The 19,823-nt window shown below is 38.8% G+C and overlaps 1 protein-coding gene across 5 annotated transcripts in view; it reads left to right on the forward strand.

Annotated features, from left to right (window-relative positions):
* The window catches only part of bcar1 (BCAR1 scaffold protein, Cas family member), a 109,416-nt gene that overhangs the window by 78,168 nt on the left and 11,425 nt on the right, over positions 1-19,823 (forward strand). For all 5 annotated transcript variants that reach the window (XM_048169248.1, XM_048169249.1, XM_048169252.1 and 2 more), the window contains one exon: positions 16,412-16,555. In XM_048169248.1, coding sequence (XP_048025205.1) covers positions 16,412-16,555 — 144 coding nt within the window. The remainder of the gene's footprint in view (positions 1-16,411; positions 16,556-19,823) is intronic.

Here is a 19,823-nt window from a genome sequence, read left to right on the forward strand (position 1 = left end):
TTAGTTGAGGCTGCTCACCTGATCAGGCGGGGGGAGAGGAGGGAGAGGGAGGAGGTGCTGGCTTGGCTTATCTACAGGACCAGGCAGGCAGTGTTTTAAGAGGGAGGGGAGAACATTGTGAGGAGACAGAATAAAGGAAGACCAGAGGGATCTTAGATCCATACTACACATCCACTGAGCTACATCGGTATGGAGAAACACAGTTTAACATCTGATATCATAATGTTATCAGTGTGTTAAGCAATGTTATGAGTGAATTTCAAGCATCATTTTTACAGCACTGAAGGGCACTGCTGAGAAGGAATGTTATAACCTGGCCATTCCAGCAAAAGTGAGCCTTGGAATGTTGTCACCTAGTCACATTAGCAAAGAACAAGACGATGGCATTTCCTCACTAAAGCCTGAGGTTATTTGCTTCAGATCAAACCCATCTCTTGCTCTTGTGCACCCAAGAAGTATCAATAATTTCTTGAATACTCCCCTTGTCTGCCATTGGTTGACCAACTGGTAGTTTGGCCCCAAACTCATGCCACACAGTAAAATCCCCAGAGTTAAATCAACTCTGATTAGAGTACATATGGTCCCTCTCTAAACAGTGTTAAAGTAACACTGAAGCAGAGTTCAAGTTAATGAGATAATTAAGCAATTAATAAGGCTGTGACTGAAGTCAGTTGTACTTCTTGTGTTTCTATTTTCTTTAGTGATTCTGCTTGTTAACAGCAGGTGTTCATCACTAATGCACAATCATCACTTACTTAATTATCTCATTAACGTGTTATTTTAACACTATTTAGAGAGGGACCATATGTACTCTGAGCAGAGTTGAATTAACTCTGGAGATTTTGCTGTGCATTGGTAGAGCCAATGTCCCTCCCTGTGGCAGAATATGCCTACTTCCATACGATTTAGTAGGCAAAAAATTTAATGTAAGCCAATTAGTATGTCCGAATTCATAATAATTATAAATTATTAAACAAACCACCGAAAAGCACCCGGATTTATTTCCCGGACATTTTACTATGAGGCCACGGGAGAGGATTTGTGAATGGCAATGAAGGGACGAAACCGAAGCTGGTAGGTAACGTGAAAGAGACAACATAGCACATGTAGTATGTCTAAATTTCATTCATACTACACAAATGAATACTATATAGAACATACTTTTTTTTTAATGGTCACTGTGGTCAAAGTTTCGAACCAAATATCGTACCTACTAGACAGCACTCTTTCAAAGAATCTACAGAGCCACAGTATTTACCTTGTCCACTTTCTGCGCTCTTTCTTTCCAGAAGTTATGAGAAATAATTAAAATTGTGGGTATCTTTTAATACGTTACACAAACTCTCTTTAACGTGGCTGTCTACTGTTGTTGTGCTCTTGTGCCATTTTCGACTCTAAAACAACCAGCGTTGGGAATGCCGCTGGGTGCTTGTGTGCATCTTGTGGGAATTTCCCTCACTGGCTGGTACATCTGTAATCTACTGCTCTTCTCTCCCCTCACATTCCTGAAGACCAGAGCTACTCCTCCCTGCCTTTAGACGGCCTTCAAGGCATCATGCTCTCCAGTTCATTTTAGGGAATCACTTCATGAACTGATTTAAAATGTTATAATTGAAATTAATATTAAGTTAGTTCCAAGTCTAAATTCTGATTGGATGAGGCTTGTTCAAAGCTAGATAGTGGAAATGAACTATTTTACTTGGCAGGAGAATTTTTCTTCTGATTATTATGAACTCCTATTTGTTGAATATCAGTATCTTTTATCATATAACTGTTTATAAAGCCAATAAGCCACTCAAGACCAAAGCATTACAGTTATTTTACCACTGCAAAGGTTTTTTTTTAGGCTTTCCACTTCACATTGTACTTAAGGGACTATTCACACAGAACATTCCACTGCGCTACTTTTAGGCCCTGTTGTTTACACCTGGTATTAAGATGTGTTTTAGTCAATACGATCACAAGTGGACGATGCTAAATACAGGTGTAAATGGAGTCTAAAATGTTTTGAGCTTGTCCACTTTCAAACACTTCCAGAGGTAGTCAAAAATGCATTTGACTGGATTGCTTTCATAGTGTAGACACTCATGTGGTCAAATGCATTCGAACAGACACAATAGACCACCTACTCTCCGCCTACTGACATAATGCGTTAACATTATGGGAAGCACGCTAGCTAGATTGGATTTAAACTTTGTCAGCTGAAGACCTAAGTTTGGTTTGAAGATGAAAAATGTACCCAGCACAATGTTCTCTCACCATTCCTGATATCTAACACATACTCAAAGCGTTCAGTCTTGTGGCTATCAGAGCAGAAATGAAAGCTGCTGTTCTCTGTATGTTTATCTGTTGTCTCCGGTCGTGTTCATATGTAAATTATGTGAGCTTATTTTGTCCATTAGATCGAAAGATCTGAAAAAGCCCATACATTTACCCACCCATGAAAATCAGGACAGAAGTGGTTGAAAGTGGACAAAAGAGACAGATTCAAACACCAGGTGTAACCGGGAATGTGTTTCCCTTTGACATCCGATTGACCAAAACACAGTCTCGAGACCTTACGCTTTTTTTCATTTTCCACTCCTCGTGTTTTGTTTTTTTCATCATCACTGTTTTTCATTAAGTTACATAATTCTATTAAATGTTTCATTGTTTATGTTTCTTACATTCAAGTGAATGCTTCAAATTAATTAATATAGAGCTATAGAAGATTCATTCAGGATCTGGGAATCCCAGCCATAGGCACACTATCCCTCTCTGTCTTTCTGTTTCTCCATTTGTTTCATTTCTTCTCCAAGTACTTCAGATATTGAATAGAGAGCCCTTAATGGTTGTTTAAATAGTCTCAGTTCCCCTCAAGGGCCTGTGTGTGATTTTAGGTTTGTATCTCTGGGCCTCTGTATCTGCAGTGCATTGTGGGCTTTTAAAGAGGGACTTTGATATTGGCCTCACTTCACAGCACATGAGTGAAGCATTGGCTGCTCCAGGGCACTGCGCCTCACGTAGCCTCATTACTCTCTCCTCAGACTGCACACGCTGACTCTGAATCAGCACATATCCACCAGCAGTCTCCTGTACATAGTAATGTGATGCAGAGAGTGTGTCTGAAGACAAAACGGCATCCATTACAAGCAGCGTGTCTGAGTTCAGTGTAGCGGCTGCAGGTTTCCTGTGATGTGGCTCAGGCAAAAGATGGGGAAAGAGAGAGCGACTAAAGGAGAAAATGAATGCTGATGCCATGTTTCCCTTACAGCTGGAGGAGATGCAGGAAGTAGCGTGATGATAGGGCAGTTCTGAACACGATGTGCATCTGGTCCACCGATGTGTTTTATAATTCCCTGAGCTTCTGAGCTCAGTTGAAATCTCATTGTATCCTCATGACCAGTGTTGGAGAGTAAGAAACTAAAAAAAGAGACTAATTTAACTAAATTTTTTTAGTAGCATGACAGTAGCCCAGCTCCCTGCTGGAAAAAAAGCATTTTAAACCAGCTTAAGTTGATCTCACAGTTTGGTCAGGCTGGTTTTACAGGGGTTTTGAGCAGTTTTTACTCTCTATAACCAGCTAAGACCAGCAAAACTGATGATTTAAGTCCAGCTGATCCAAAACAGTGTTGATTTTCCAGTGACAAGCTACATTTTTAGTGCAACTGAATGCTATTTTATGTCACATTGTGTTGCGCATGCAGCTTTATAGCCGAGCAAACTGAGAAATACACTCTCGTAATTAATGAAGTCTGATTCATTTTAGTGAATCAGTTCATTCATTTCTGTTTAATGTAATTAATTTGGGCCATGATTTAAAGGGTTAGTTCACCCAAAAATGAAAATAATGTCATTTATTACTCACCCTCATGTCATTCTACACCCGTAAGACCTTCGTTCATCTTCAGAACACAAATTAAGATACTGTTGATTAAATCCGATGGCTCAGTGAGGCCTCTATAGACAGCAATGTCATTGAACTTCTCAAGATTCATAAAGGTACTAAAGACATATTTAAAACAGTTCATGTGAGTTCAGTGGTTTAATCTTAATATTATAAAGCGAAGAGAAAAAATTTTGTGCACCAAAAAAAACAAAATAACGACTTTTCAACGATATCTAGTCATGGCTGATTTCAAAACACTGCTTCGTATCAGTGATTCGGATCGCGTGTCAAAATGCCAAACTGCAGAAATCACGTGACTTTGGCGCTCCGAATCACGGATTCAAAACAAAAGATTTGGTACGCGGCTGCAGCGCCAATCAAAGTCGGACAAATTTTCTAACCAGAATGCATTGCTTTTGTCAGGCGGCTGCCGATCTTTACAGCGCCGCATGAAGTCGAACAAGCCTAATGAAAACAAGACACATAAACGGGAAACACATGACAGGATCACATGATGGGGTCAGGGAAATCACATGACAAACCAGGAACGTGACTGATGATATTATACAAAATAAAAGACATGAAAACATGAAAGGGAATACAAACGTCAAACATGACAATTATTAATTTGTGGCTACAATATCTACTTTTTCTTCCATGTGTCATGTTCGGGGCTTCTGTGTATTTATATATTTATCATTATATGTAATTATATGCATTTCATTATATGTATATAGCGAACCTAGCAATATATTTTGATTAAATGCTGCAATAAATCAGTGTATTTGTAGTTTTCTTACTTGTATTTTGTGTATGTATATTTGTTCAAGTGTCACTCTAATTGAGATAATTGCAGACTTGTGTCATATACTATTATTGTAATATATTTAAAAAAAAATATTCCCCCTTTAAATAGCTTTAATGCAGTTACTGTTGCAACTTTTTAGTAGTTTGCAGTTTAGCTGGACTGTAGTTGAACTACTTTAAATTATGAGTAGCTTTAAGCTTGAGAAACTACAGCTACAAGGTGACTGTCTTCGAGGACACATCGCTGTCGGACACATCATGTGTCCATTTGGCTTTCACCTTCAGGCCCCAGGAGATCTTTGTTAGGTCAGTCAGGACCAGTGAGGGGTTCTTTGCGCTTTGTAACCTTGAGCATACCACCTGTCAGTTAACACAGCCACAGGTCATGTACAACAGAGAGAGTGAAAAAGACAGCATGTGTGTGTCTGAAGAAAGACAAAATATGAATCTTCCTAGCAGGATCTCCTCCATTACCTGCTGCGGTCTCATTTTCTGCTCTGACAGCGTGTGCCGAGCGAGGGGACGGGAGATTGACAGCTGAAGGGAGCAGAGGAAAACGGCGAGATCAGTGGGACAGAATTAGCAGTCTGAGCGGCGATGGCGGGTGGAGCCGCGGGAGGAGGTTTTGCTTCTCTTGCGCTGTGTCCTGTCATTAACGTCCCCACATAGCCAGCAGCGGATCGAGGGAGAGGAGGGGAGACGGGGCCTGATGCGGGCCCCTCAGCGTAAACAGCAGACCACTGCGAGCCTTTATTTGTGCTCCAGTGGCCTTCATCAAAGGGCTGGAATATCACAGGAGGCCACAGGGTTCACTTTGTACTGCAGGGAGTTGAAAGGACTGAAAAAACACAGATCAGAGAGAAGAACAGGGGGCCTAATGGAGCCGCAAACTCATTTACTGCGTCTTCACACGCCGTATGTCTTCCGCTGAAGAGTACACACAACCTTTGCTCCCTTATGTGTTGTTCATCATTTTATTTATGTTCATATATGTGCGTACTAGTTGGTTTAAAGGAGGCACGGTGTCAGATTTTAATTGCCTCGTGAAAAGCCAACTTCAGCACCACGGGCTAAACTCAGTGGTCACCATTTAAACCATCTCTGTGATGTTTTACATCTTTCCCTGAAGGTCAGAGGATATAGGAAATTACAGCTAGTTCTGAAATGGAGACCAAATGTTGCCTTATGTAAAAAGCTAATATTTATTGTAACTTTTGTTTATTCAAAATTGAAGTTAAAAGTCCCCCCCAAAATAAAAATTTATCATTATAATCATTTACTCACCCTTATGTTGAACACAAAAGTTTTTTTTTTCTTCTCCATATAATGAAAGTCAATGGGGTCCAAAAAACTATTTATGTACTATTATTTATTATCTATGTATTTATTATTTATTACTAGTATTTATTAAAATTTTGAATTAGCTTTATTTTTTATTTTAATATATATATCTGTGCCTTGCCACAATTCTGTCTCTGAGCTCTTCAGGCAGTTCCTTTGACCTCATGATTCTCATTTGCTCTGACATGCACTGTGAGCTGTAATGTCTTATATAGACAGGTGTGTGACTTTCCTAATCAAGTCCAATCAGTATAATCAAACAGAGCTGGACTCAAATGAAGGTGTAGAACCATCTCAAGGATGATCAGAAGAAATGGACAGCACCTGAGTTAAATATATGAGTGTCACAGCAAAGGGTCTGAATACTTAGGACCATGTGATATTTCAGTTTTTCTTTTTTAATAAATCTGCAAAAATGTCAACAATTCTGTTTTTCTGTCAATATGGGGTGCTTTGTGTACATTAATGAGGAAAAAAATGAACTTTAATGATTTTAGCAAGTGGCTGCAATATAACAAAGAGTGAAAAATGTAAGGGGGTCTGAATACTTTCCGTACCCACTGTATATATATTAGTTTCAGTTATTTGCCATGGCAACATTTTTAATTTTTCATCTAATATTTATATTTTATGTTATTGCAGCTTTATTTCAGTTAACAAAAACTGCTTTAATAGATACAGTTTTAGTTAACAATACCAACACTGGGTCCAAAACAGAATCTTTTGTGTTCTTCAGAAGAAATAAAGTCATAAAGGTTTGGAACGACATGAGGGTGAGTAAACGATAAGATAATTTTTAATTTTTTGGCTGAACAGTCACTTTAAATGCACTTTCACGGCTAAATATCCTGAATAATATCTCTTTTGAGCGTCTTTCACTTCTTCAAACACGTACAATGGTCTCAGGAACTGACTAACCTTTGATCACTGGCCACAGGGACGGTGTGGTCTCCAAGGAGACACGCTCATCTCAGTCTTATTAATAGGTGCTGCGGACAGGCCTGAGTGTTGTGTTGCCAGGAGAGCAGGAGGAGAGGAAGTGTGTCTATGTGTGTGTACGGAGGTCTGCACATATGCTGTCTCAGTTATATGCACTATTGCAACCAGCATCGGAAAGAAACAAGAGAAAAAGAGAGGAAAAGCAGCGAGATGAAACCAAGTAAGAAAATGCGAAGATAGAAAGACAATATGCTGAGCTGGTTTGAATAAACAGGTAGATTGTTTGTGAAAGAAAAAGAAAGAATGACTGAAGGCAAGAATATGTTCTGAAAGAAACAAATAAGCAAACTGAGGAGAAAGAATGATGTTTTCACAGTTTGCTTAATGATCCTCATGGAAATCAAACAATGAACATCAGTCAGTGTGTTCACCAGAACAAGCTGAAGATGCCGGATAGAGGCTAGTGCTGTGCCTTAGAGGTGTGTTGAATTGTGGTTATCATGTTGGAGGAGCAGATTTGAATCTGCCTTTTATTTCTGATCTCATTTCTGTTCTCTGTAATCTTTATAATAAAATGTAACCTGAGAAAATGTGAGTGATGCTTGCTTCTGTATAATTTGCTGCCACAAGCTTATGTAGTAGAAAGTTGCTAGGTGGTTTAAGTTGCCTGATTTTGTAGTAGCCAGCAAGCAGCACTAATAAGCAATGGTTAAAACATATCTTTAAGGGACGTTTCACGCCCAGCGTGGTCATGGCAGTAATGTGGGGCATGTGTCAGGGGGCTTTGGGGAGCTGTTACTGGAGATCTGTGTGGATTAGTACCCGGGGGCTCGCTGTCTGCAGGAGTCCCTCCAGCCACCAGCCGTCCCGTCACACACCCTCACATGTGGCACATGCCACATGGTACTGGCCCCAAGCAAAGCTCATATTCACAAGTGTGGAGCTAATTAGTCACTGATTAATTCCACAACCCAGGATGAGGTTGGGTATATGGGCTATAAATCCTCACTACTACCCTGCTTTTTCTGTTCCATTTTGGGTTTTGGCACTTTTGCTGTTATGGCTGTTAATGTTTCAGGGATGAAGCTTCTGATCTGGGTCACCCGACAGCCGTTTTTACTAAAACCCTTTAAGTTTTGAGTTTTAACTGGCCTAATTCTAAGGATTAACTGCATATTTAAATGTTTCCAACTGAATTATGTTTTTGCAGAATGGAACCCCTTTCACATAATTGATTAAAACTATATAACATAATAAACAATATAATTTTTTTTAACATTATTTTAAAATGGTCTTTAACTGCACTGCCATATAAACATCTGGTCAGTGAGTCAGATGTTAATTCAGAAGGATTCAGTGATTCAGACTTATAACTTGACTGATTCACTATAGAACCTGTTCATAAGAGTCATATGTTATATGTAAATCTGACAACATTGGGCACGTGTTGTGTTTGTATTTGCATGCAGTAGTAATGAAGACAATACGACAATGTTGTCTGTTTCTCGTCTTTGTATTATCTTTTTTATCATATTTGACTCTGACTGCAAATCTCTTTTGCCATGAAACTGTAGATTCAGCAGTGGTGCAGTGCTGGCACTGAATATCACTGCAGCAAACACTGCATTCAAGTGAAATACACTATTTTGAAAGACTCCCCACATTAAACTTCTGCTAAAAAACCTTAAAAACAACCAAAGTTGTTGGCTCACTCAGGTTTACATAAAACTCAGAAGTGGACTTTCAAACCCAACTCAAAGGGATTTGGGCAAAAATCCATCCAGTACATCTGCAGATGTGGCAGAGGGAGCCTGTTCTCTGAGGGATGGCATATATGTGTGTGTTCATGGTCCAGATGAGGCCCCACTGGCACCCACATCACAAGTCACAGAGCCCAGCTGAGCTCTCCACAGCCCCTGCTCACATGCCCACAGCTGGAGATGCCTCAACCCAGTGATGGACATCTTTCACTAGGGCATGTGTGGACCACTGTTAGACATGACACGACCTCTAGTTAAAGGCATTATTGCAAATGTCCGTCAATAAATTGCACTCGTCCCTTCTTTTGTTTAGAAAAAAAACCTGTGTCACACTGCAGCACTTACAGTGGAAGTGAACGGAGCCAATCTGTAAACGTTAAAATACTCAATTTCATTTATTTTTAATCAGCTTCAATCAGTTTTTTGTTGTTGCAATCAACTTTGCACCACAAATGCTGTAGATTGAATTTGTACTGAACTCTGAATATTCCTTTAATATTAAAGGGGACCTATTATGCAAAATTCACTTGTATAAGGTGTTTGAACACAGATGTGTGTCATAGTGTGTGTAATCAACCAGTCTATAATGGTAAAAATCCACCAACTCCTTCTTTTATAATCCTAATAAATTATAAACAGAGCCACTGACACTGTGGTTGAATTTCATTTATGAAGGAAATGTGCTGAAGAAAGTCTGTAAAATGTTTTATATATTTGCGCACATCATTTTGCGCCGGACTGCTTCACAAATGAGGGTCAGTTCAACGCTGGATTTGCTCAAAAGATTAACATGATGGTACATGCTAATTGCAACTGCATAAATTTATCCCCTAACCATTCAGAAGCATCCAGTTGCATTCTAAAAGTTGTAACTTCTTCCTGAGTATCTCCATCAGTGTCTGACTCAGATGTAAGGCAGAACACTGCTGCTGACAATTTCTGACATTTTGGCTGCGTGACATTCTCCAGTTTTGTTGTTGGTGTGAGCTGTTAAAGCTCCACCCTCTTCTGGAAAGGGGGCCGGGAGCAGCAGCTCATTTTCATTTAAAGGAACACACACAAAAACTGCGTGTTTTTACTCACACCCAAAGAGGAGCAAATTTGACAAGATATAATAATTGATCTGGGGGGTATTTTGAGCTAAAACTTCACAAACACATTCTGGGGACACCAGAGACTTATATTACATATTGTATGAAGGGGCATTATAGGTCCTCTTTAAAAATCCTATACATGAAAAGACAGAATCCTCACCAAATGTTTGCTAATAAAATGGCTAAATAAACTAAATAAATTCCCAGACTGGTGGAAAATGAGGTTAAAACCGAAGTGTACATCATGCCAACACACACAGAACCCTGACCTGCGCCCCTGCTCCGTACACAGTAAAGAGGACAGCTTGCTCCACAGATGGCCAAGACGAGAGTGGTGGTAGGGGGCTATGGGGGAAATGCTTATGCACCACCACTTATAAAGAGAAAGAGTGTGTGCGAATATAGTGTATGTGAAGGTATGTGAAAGCCCTTCAGCGTTTGGACTTTGACCTCTCATTATGTTCCAGGCCTCTGGACGCAGTTATTTGTGGCACTGCATTGAATCAAAGCCAAGCTTAGGGTCAACTTTGCTAAATCTAACTTTACTAAACTATTGCAACCTTGAATCAGAGTTTTTTGGGATAATATTGGACTCTGTTAATGTGTTTTAGAAAAGGATGGGAAACTCTTTTGAAGAAGGAAACCTGAAATGAATGGCTTGTGTGGAATGTGAGACTGGATGGAATTACGTTTATCAGATTACTCCATTCACATTTTCTGTTTGGTGTTATTAAATTAAAAAATGCCATATGGTTTGAATATGGATTCTGAATTGAGTTGTTTTTATAACTGATGTTTAAAATTGAAGTTATGTATGTAAATGTATAGTATGTGGATGTACATATGGGAATACTTATAGTTGTGGATGTGTTGGGTGTGTGTATGTGGTTGGTGACTGGGACCTTTTTGCATGTTGTAGTGGTCTCTTATAACTTATTTATACCTCATTGTTAAGTTTGTCTAGGAGATGTGATATATAGATCAGTCTGTGACCTTAACTGTGACCTTAATTTCTCAAAATTGTCAGCCAATTACTGAACACTGATTGTGATGTTACCGTTTTCATCTGTGAGTAATTATTGACCTTAATTTTGATGTTGTACCTTGACAAAGGCTTGTTGCTGAAACTAGTGAGTGTGCAGTTATATTCTTCTTCAATAATGGTGTTATTGACTTAAAACAATTATTCTTGTTGCTGCGAGTTGGGGAAATTTGCTGATGAAAGCCTGACAGAAAAAAAGCATACATTTGAAGAGCTTTGAAAGAAAATCTCAGCATGATGTTTTTAAGAGCAAGAGTGCAAAAATGTGCACAGTTGAGAGACAAAGATATTTGAGAAAGAGCAGAACAATACAGAATTAACATTAAGATATCTGTTTTGTCAGTTAAAAGTTGGTGTTTTGTTTCAAGTATACATTTATAATGCAAATAATACCAACCTGGCCCTCTGAGATCTCCCAGGATCCTTAACATCGGGTATTTGGTTAGCTGGCATAGATTAAAATTAGTGACATCCGTGGTTCAAGGAGCCAGGCCTGGCAGGAATGTCTTCAGCAGACTTGGCTGCACTCTTTAGAGTGGTGGCATGTGTCATTGTGTCAGCTGGGGTAAGGAGGTCACAGCTCGTCGATGCAGCAGGGGGTACGGGGGCTTTTGTAAAGCAGCCTTTGCAATCTGTCCCTCTCTTCAGGGCTGAACCTAATGGCCATGTAGCTGCTGTGATTGTGACTCTTGGCCAGCTGTCATGGCGTGGGGCAACACAGTCAGACGGTCACCGCTCCCCTATTGTTTCCTTCCACAACAGAGAGTGTTTGTCTCTTTGTGACATCATCATTACAGGCACTTTACCCCGCCCCCCAGAGATTGTTGTGACAGCTGGAGGCCTGAACACTCCCACTCTCTATGATCAGACCCTTTCAGCTATATTGACGAGGGCTGAATGATGGCAGTCCACCATATGTGCCATCTCCGCTCCCCAGAGCAGCGCTCATTGATAATTCACATTATTGATTGATGGTCATTACGGCCGGCCCTTCAGAGGCTCTCAGCAGGATGGAGTGACTATTACTTAAAGCTAAGCACAGGTCTGAGAGGGCATTGAAATAAAACACAGGGTGTACAGTAAAAAAAGGACCACAGTGTGGGCAATATTGATGTATATACAGTCTCTGACAGTGACAGTGTAAGCAATAACAGAATGTTATTCTATGGTTGCTGTACAGTGATATACACAGTATGTGAACAGGTGTTTCACATCATAACTTAGTGTGTGGTGTGTTTTTGTTTGGTTGGAATGGTGTATTGACAAATCAATATCCAGGACTGTGACTATTTTATGAATTAGATAGATATATTCCAGGTGGATATGACTATCTTCTTTCAGACGAACACAATCAGAGATATATTTAAAAATATCCTGGCTCTGCCAAGCTTTATAATGGTAGTGAATGGGGGGCGTGTTTTGAAGCACCCCAAAAATGCATCCATACATCATAAATATGATCTCCAGGGCATTAATAAAGACCTTCTGAAGTGAAGCGATGGGATTTTGTAAGAAAAATATCCATATTTAAACCTTTATAATCTAAAATAACTAGCTTCCGCCAGACGACCATACTGCGCAAGACAACTTGCGCCAAATGAGTAACCCCTGAAACGATGTATGACGTAGGATGTAGGAGTAGTGTAAGCTTAGACGCCTCTTGCAGTTTAAGCAAATAGGGCTGGGCAACAAACTCAAGCTCCTCCTCTCTTATATCGAAATATTCTGACATTTCTCTTTAAAATTCCTCGTTTTAGACTTCTAAATCGGGGGGCATCCCTGTTCACTACCATTATAAAGCTTGGGAGAGCCAGGATATTTTTAAAATATATCTCAGATTGTGTTTGTCTGAAAGAAGATAGTCATATACACCCAGGATGGCTTGAGGGTGAGTAAATCATAGGACAATTTCTTTTTGGGTGAACTATCTCTTTAACTCAACTAGATAGGTAAGTAACTGGATGGATGGATGGATGGATGGATGGATGGATGGATAGATGGATGGATGGATAGATGGATAGATGGATAGATAGATAGATAGATAGATAGATAGATAGATAGATAGATAGATAGATAGATAGATAGATAGATAGATAGATAGATAGATAGATAGATAGATAGATAGGCTAAGTGAAAATGCAGAGTGTGATGGCACCGGAGGTCGTGTACGTGTGGAAGTGTCAGATGAAACACCTGCAGTTCATCTTAATGTGTGTGAAAGTGTGTACAGCACCGTGGAGAATGCAGCCATTTGCCACAGCAGTGTCAGAGAGAGAGGTCGTGAATATGTGGATGTTCTGGAGAAAGGGACGGGGTGGTCCATGGGTCACAGGGTTTATCCAATAAATCACACCAATAACACGCATTTACCTCGCCGACAAAAAAATCAGAAGGAATTTATCATCGATTTTGCCATGCCATTTGAAAAAAAAGGCAAGAATCAGGCAGAAGGGTGAGATGGGTAAAAAGAGAGTGAGAGAGAGAGAAGGATGAGAATTAACAATGACAGATTGCCAGCTTTCTTTAATGAGAACGGCTTAATTGGATGGTTAGCAGGGATCTAAAGTGACAGTCTGTGAGAGTGGGAGAGTAAATATTAATACAAGATCTCTGGGATTTTCATTTGCCTACTGTCTTATTTCTTTATTTATGTTGCACTTTCCGTACATGACAAGCAACAATGCAAAGTGCTGGGTAGACAGTATAGTTCTTTTAAATGCATTTTACATGTGTGCACTTGTGCTTTCTATTGTGCTCGCCTTGTCGTCGCTCGTGCCTGGTTACCATAGTCACTAGATTTAATCTAACAAAGCATGAACGCCTCACAAAGAAAAGCTTCATTGAGTCTGTGTGGTTAATCAGAACTGCTCTGCCCTCCCTGACTAAAAGTGAAGACTCTCGCTGATCTAAACCTGATAAATAAGAAATTATATTTTGCACAAATGCATATGCATCCACACAGTTTTACTTTTTTAATGTTTTTGTAATTTCTATTATTCTCAGTGTTGATTCTCATTAATGTAATGCAATAAAAATGTAACACAAATTATATATATATATATATATATATATACACACATGCACACACACACACACATACATTTGTTTTTGTGAATTGTGGGGACATTCCATAGGCGTAATGGTTTTTATACTGTACAAACCGTATTTTATATAACCCTACACTACCACTAACCCTAAACCTACCATCACAGGAAACTGTGCACATTTTTACTTTCTCAAAAAAACTCATTCTGTATGATTTATAAGCCTTTTGAAAAATGGGGACATGGGGTAATGTCCTCATAAGTCACCTTCTCCTTGTAATACCTATGTGATACCCATGTCATCATACAAATTTGTGTCCTGATATGTCACAAAACGCACACACACATACACACACACATTAATAAAAATGTTGCTTAATTGTCATGAAAACTGTCACAATGCATAAAATCTTAAATCCTAAATTTCTGCTTAAGATTCTTTCTTTTGATTTGGGGGTGTAATATGACCTGGTCATGTGAGATTCTTGAGTGACTTCTACCAGTCTGTGTCCGTATCCATGATCCATGTGAGTAACTGTTGTTTTGTATGCGAGAAGTGACGCCCATACGCAAGGCTGGCACAGTGCGTTCCTATAGACTGGCTGGTGTGAACTGATAAAGGAAGGAAAGAGAGCGAGAATGAAAGCGCAAGTAATCTCATTAACTCAGTGTTATGAGTGAAGGCCAGCAATCATGTCTAACTGGCCTGCGGGGAATCATGAAAACTACATAAAGCTCACTCCACCCAGATCATTATAATACACACCTCACCTCTGCACACAAACCAATACCACCCTGTCCATGCATGTTTTATTTCAAGGAGCAAATTCTTGTTTCACAGAGGGCAGAGTGCATTACTAACATACTCGAGCTGTAAACCTCGTAAGGCCATTTGTTACGGTGATTTTGTTCTGCTTCATTCTGAACCAAACCTCTTGACCGTGGTATAATCACTTAGAGCCAGAACTATCTGTTTTATAAAACATAGGGATGCACCATATTAAAATTATTTTTGTCTAAAAAATACTATTAAAAATACTATTTTGTCTAAATAAATTAAATAGTAATACACTAAAAACTAATATTTTAAATGCCACAAGTGATTTTAGGTATTACAGCATTGTAATGTACAGTATTAACATAATTCATTTTGAGATTTGCTAAAGATTACATTTCAAAGTGTTTATTTGTGTTTATAAAGATTAACTTGACCTGTGAGCTTTCTATGACTGCAAAGGTAATGAAAGTAAAAAATGAAAGAAATGCACAATTAAATATCCAATATAAACTGATCAGATAATTAATAATAATAAAATAAAATCTAATATCAGCCGACTTTACAGTACTGATCTAAATGTAAAAAAAGAGGAAATGACAATTGAATATAAAATATTGATCCATATCGATAATAAAAAAAACTCTAATATTGGCTGATAACTTGTTTCTGCCATGGAATAAAAAAAATGTAAAAGATAATCTCACAATTCTGACTTTTTTCTGAATCTGCAATTCAGAATTGAAGATAAAGTCGCAATTTCGAGTTAAAATGTCAGAATTGTGAGTTATAATATCAGAATTGCAAGATATAAACTCGCAATTGTGAGAATTAAAGTCAGAATTGCGAGATATAAATAGCAATTCTGATTTTTTTCTTGCAATTGCAAGTTTATATTTCTCAGAATTGTGAGTATATCTTTATAACACGCAATTGCTACTTTATATCTCGCAATTCTAACTTTTTAACTCTCAATTGTGACTTTATATCAGATAATTCTGAGAAAAAAGTCAGAATTGTGAGTTATATCGCAATTCTGAGAAAAAAAAAGTCAGAGTTGTGAGATAAAAAGTTCCATAGATAACTGATATGGTACCAATATAGCTGGCATCCCTAATATCACACATTGCTAATATCACATATTCTGAGAGCACGCTTGGGCGATAAAACTATATTATCACCCAACTCTTTATATAAAGTTGAATATATAAGTATGTCCAACTTTATCTGCATACATACAGTCCGCATGCATACTTTGCCCAGCTCTAATCTGCTAAATGCAACTATAAGGCATGAAAAATTAAGATATAAGATACAAATATTAATATAATATTCTGTAAAGCTGCTTTGAAACTCTGTGTATTGTGAAATGCGCTATACAAATAAATTTGACTTGACTTGTGAAGGAGTTGGACATCCCGAACAGCTCATCTGAGTCTGTGTTGTGATTGGTATTATGTCTCAGGCATTGTACAAATATGGGGTCGTAGCTTGTTTTCTTTTCCCAGGCTCACGCGATCGACACGGTCCTCGAAGCGTAAGACAGAAGGTAAACAGGCAGACAAAAGGGTGGCCCCTGTTCCCACGGTGACCTTTGAGACCCCAGATTTGCTGTAGTAGAGTCTGCGTTAACCTGGTGTGAACGGCGCCGTCAGGGCAGCGTCTTTATCCTCTGTTTATGTGCCCGGCCGTTAATTCACACAGTCTCATGCAGTTGTTTTTGTCTTTTTCTCTCTCTCAGGTAGTTGTTCCCACACGGGTTGGTCAAGTGTACGTGTATGACGCGGGGAAAGATGAACAGGATGAGTATGATGTCCCCAGACACCTTCCACCCACACAGGATATCTATGACGTGCCGCCAACCCGCACCCAGTACAATCAACAGGTAAAGAGTTCACCTGATCAAACTCTGAACAGAAGCATCACATGACTCTGTCTCATGTGTGCCCTGATTATGTCAATGTGTTGACGTTCATATTTACTTTAATGTCCTTGTGAAGATCACTATAGTAGGTTATTTGATATCTAGTCATTTGTGGATGAGCCAGTTGAAAATCGTTATTGATGATAATAGTCTTTAAGTGTATCTCAGATGTCTGCAGTGTGTGTGTGTGTGTGTGTGTGTGTGTGTGTGTGTGTGTGTGTGTGTGTGTGTGATAGATGATCATCACACACTCTGCCAGACTCTGGCAAAGAACCTCCTTGCTCATTAATAATACAAGCAATGAGAGTATAAATGAGAGTATAAATGAAAGTATAAATTCTTTCTTTCTTTCTTTCTTTCTTTCTTTCTTTCTTTCTTTCTTTCTTTCTTTCTTTCTTTCTTTCTTTCTTTCTTTCTTTCTTTCTTTCTTTCTTTCTTTCTTTCTTTCTTTCTTTCTTTCTTTCTTTCTTTCTTTCTTTCTTTCTTTCCATTTTAAATGTTATTCTTTCAGTTTTGCTTTCAAAGCAAATTATTTTTTTTCTGTTTCTTTTGTTTTCTTCTTTCTTGCTACTTTCTTTAAAATGCTCCCTCTATTGTTGTATTTATCTCGCTCTTCAGGTCTTTCGTTTCCTCACTTTTTCTTTCTTTCTTTCAATATCTTGCTTGCCTTTTTTCATTTTCGTTCTCTTTTTTGACTCGAACACTTTCTATTTCTTGCACTCTCGCTTTCACTCTTTCACTTTAATTTGTTCTTGTTTTTAGTTCTCTTATCTTTCTGTCTTTCATTCATTTTCACTCTCTCTTTTTTCCTGCATCCTTATATTTCTGTTGGCTCTATGATTGCATGCCTATTTTTAGATGAGGTCATGCATTACTTGCAGTGGAAGTAGATATTTCAGTGTCTGGAGGCATTTCAAAAAGAAGGTCAGCATTGTGCGTGTGTGAAGCAGAATATCCTGAGACCGCTGTGTGCGCACACATGTGTGTGCATTGTGCGTATATGAGAGAGAATGTGCTGTCAGCGAGATCAGTCCTTCACTGCAGCACACACACACACACAGTACACAACCCTCGGGGAAAGAGAGACAGACAAAGCCTGGCTCGCGGCAAAGGCCACGAATACCCAGACCACATAATTCCAACACACACACAGCCATACAGAGAGAAATATGGATGCACTGAACACATGCTGTAAATGACAGAGGACTGGACTAAACAGGACAGATAAGATGAGGCACATCACTCATCATTTTGTGGCCAAAACACAGAAGTAATGTACAAACAAAAATGTCATAAAGCAAACATAAACTAAGAATGAATTGTGGCTGCTGATAATGTCATGTATTGGCACTAATCATAAAATCATCAAATTCACTAATCTCAGCTATCGCATCAAGTCAAGTCACCTTTATTTATATAGCGCTTTATATAATACTGATTATTTCAAAGCAGTGTCACAGTAATAAACAGGAAAATAACAATCAACGATGCAAAGTTCATGAGACATTCAAATTCTGTAAAGCCAAATTTGCCGCACAAGTCCTGAAAAGCAAAGCCAAAGCATTTTGATTGCCCTCTGGTGGCTGGCTGCAGTACAGGTCATAAACCCCACCCTCTCTATGTAATTAAATGGGACACGAGCCAAACTAAAAAATCCAGTTACACTTCAAATAATTTATTTCAAAAGATGGTTTCTGTCATTTTAGGTAGTTATCGTCAGACAGATGTATGTTCGCTTTTCAAAAATAGATTGGTTTTAGTTAGTTTTTGATGCTATAAAAACGGGGTGTAATGTCTTGATTGACAGCTGTGCTTTTGAATGAGTCTGCGGGAACGGGAGTGTAGGCGGGAACTTGATGCTATGGCTCCACCTCAGGATCACTACTGCGCAGACTCGGGCTCCGAACAACGTAATCTGCAACGACCGTTACTGGGATATTTTGGCTTCTACACCCTGACAGCAACATAGTATCTTTCCAGATTCGGCCCACATCTGGTCCGCGTGTAATCCACATGTACCAGATGTGGGCTGGATCTGGGCCACACTATGCTGCTGTCTGGACAGAGAAGTTAGCAGAGATGTGCTGTTCATCTTTTTTTTTGTTTTGCAGTCTATCTGTAGTATCATTATTCAGCTCAAGTCAGTTCAGTGTTGATTCAGTTCAGTTCAATAACTGTGTAAAGTTTATCAATCAAGAAATGAGTTACATTCAGCTATAAGCAACTCTCCCGAAGACTATAGTGTTATTTAGCTGAGTCAGTTCAATACCAGTGTCAATGTTGCAAAATTCATCAATTATGAAACAGAAAGCAAAACATTGGTGTCATCATCCAGCTCAATTCAGTTCAAGTTTTGTTCTCATCTAATAGTGTCAGTGCAGTCAAATCCATAATATTACTGAATCTTAAGTGTCTTTTAAACCCCATCATGCAAATTAAGTCTGAATACAATGAATACATTTTCCTCATTTTGTAGGCTGATTTTGGAATGTTAAAGGGGTGGTTTTTTTCTAGGCTTGATTGTGTTTTGGGGGCACAGTTTAATGTCTTAATGCTTAAATTTTTTTGAAAACGCTGTATTTTTCATATATTTTACGTTTATTCTACACCTCTGTTTCCACTGTCATATGAACGGCTCGTTTGACTTCCTGCTTCTATGAAGCCACTCCCTCCAAAATACACAGTGTGCTCAGATTGGTTAGCAGGTTGGAAGCTGGCCCAGTGTATCATGATTCGCTGAAGCGTCCGGAAACACCACGCCCCTTACCATTCGTAGTTACGCGCTAAGCTGGAAATGTAAATAATGGCGTCTGTATTGCTGTATCAAATTGAGCCGAATCAGACCCAGATGAACAGGGTAAAGCAGAACCTCTGCAATCGCGGCTTTCAAAGGACGTTTATGAATGGTATTTCATTTTGTATTTGTGTCAAAGTGTTTAGATATGCTGTCACTGCTGTTTGATAGCTTTCAATATACAGTTTTATTCTGATTAAAGCTTTACTGTAGCCGAATACATGACTGAGTAGTCGCATTTTTGTAAAGGTATCGTTTAATTTATAGCATGAACAACTGTTTGTCTATGAACATAGACGTTTGTTGGTGTTTGTTGCACTAGAACTTAGCTAACTGGCTAGCAAAAACGAGTTGCTCTTTGTATATGTCCTTGATGCATTAAAAATAGCAACAGAACTATAACATTACGTTTAAAAGACATGTACAAACAATAAA

This window comes from Megalobrama amblycephala, linkage group LG19 (assembly GCF_018812025.1).
Source record: "Megalobrama amblycephala isolate DHTTF-2021 linkage group LG19, ASM1881202v1, whole genome shotgun sequence".
Classification (NCBI taxonomy): domain Eukaryota; kingdom Metazoa; phylum Chordata; class Actinopteri; order Cypriniformes; family Xenocyprididae; genus Megalobrama; species Megalobrama amblycephala.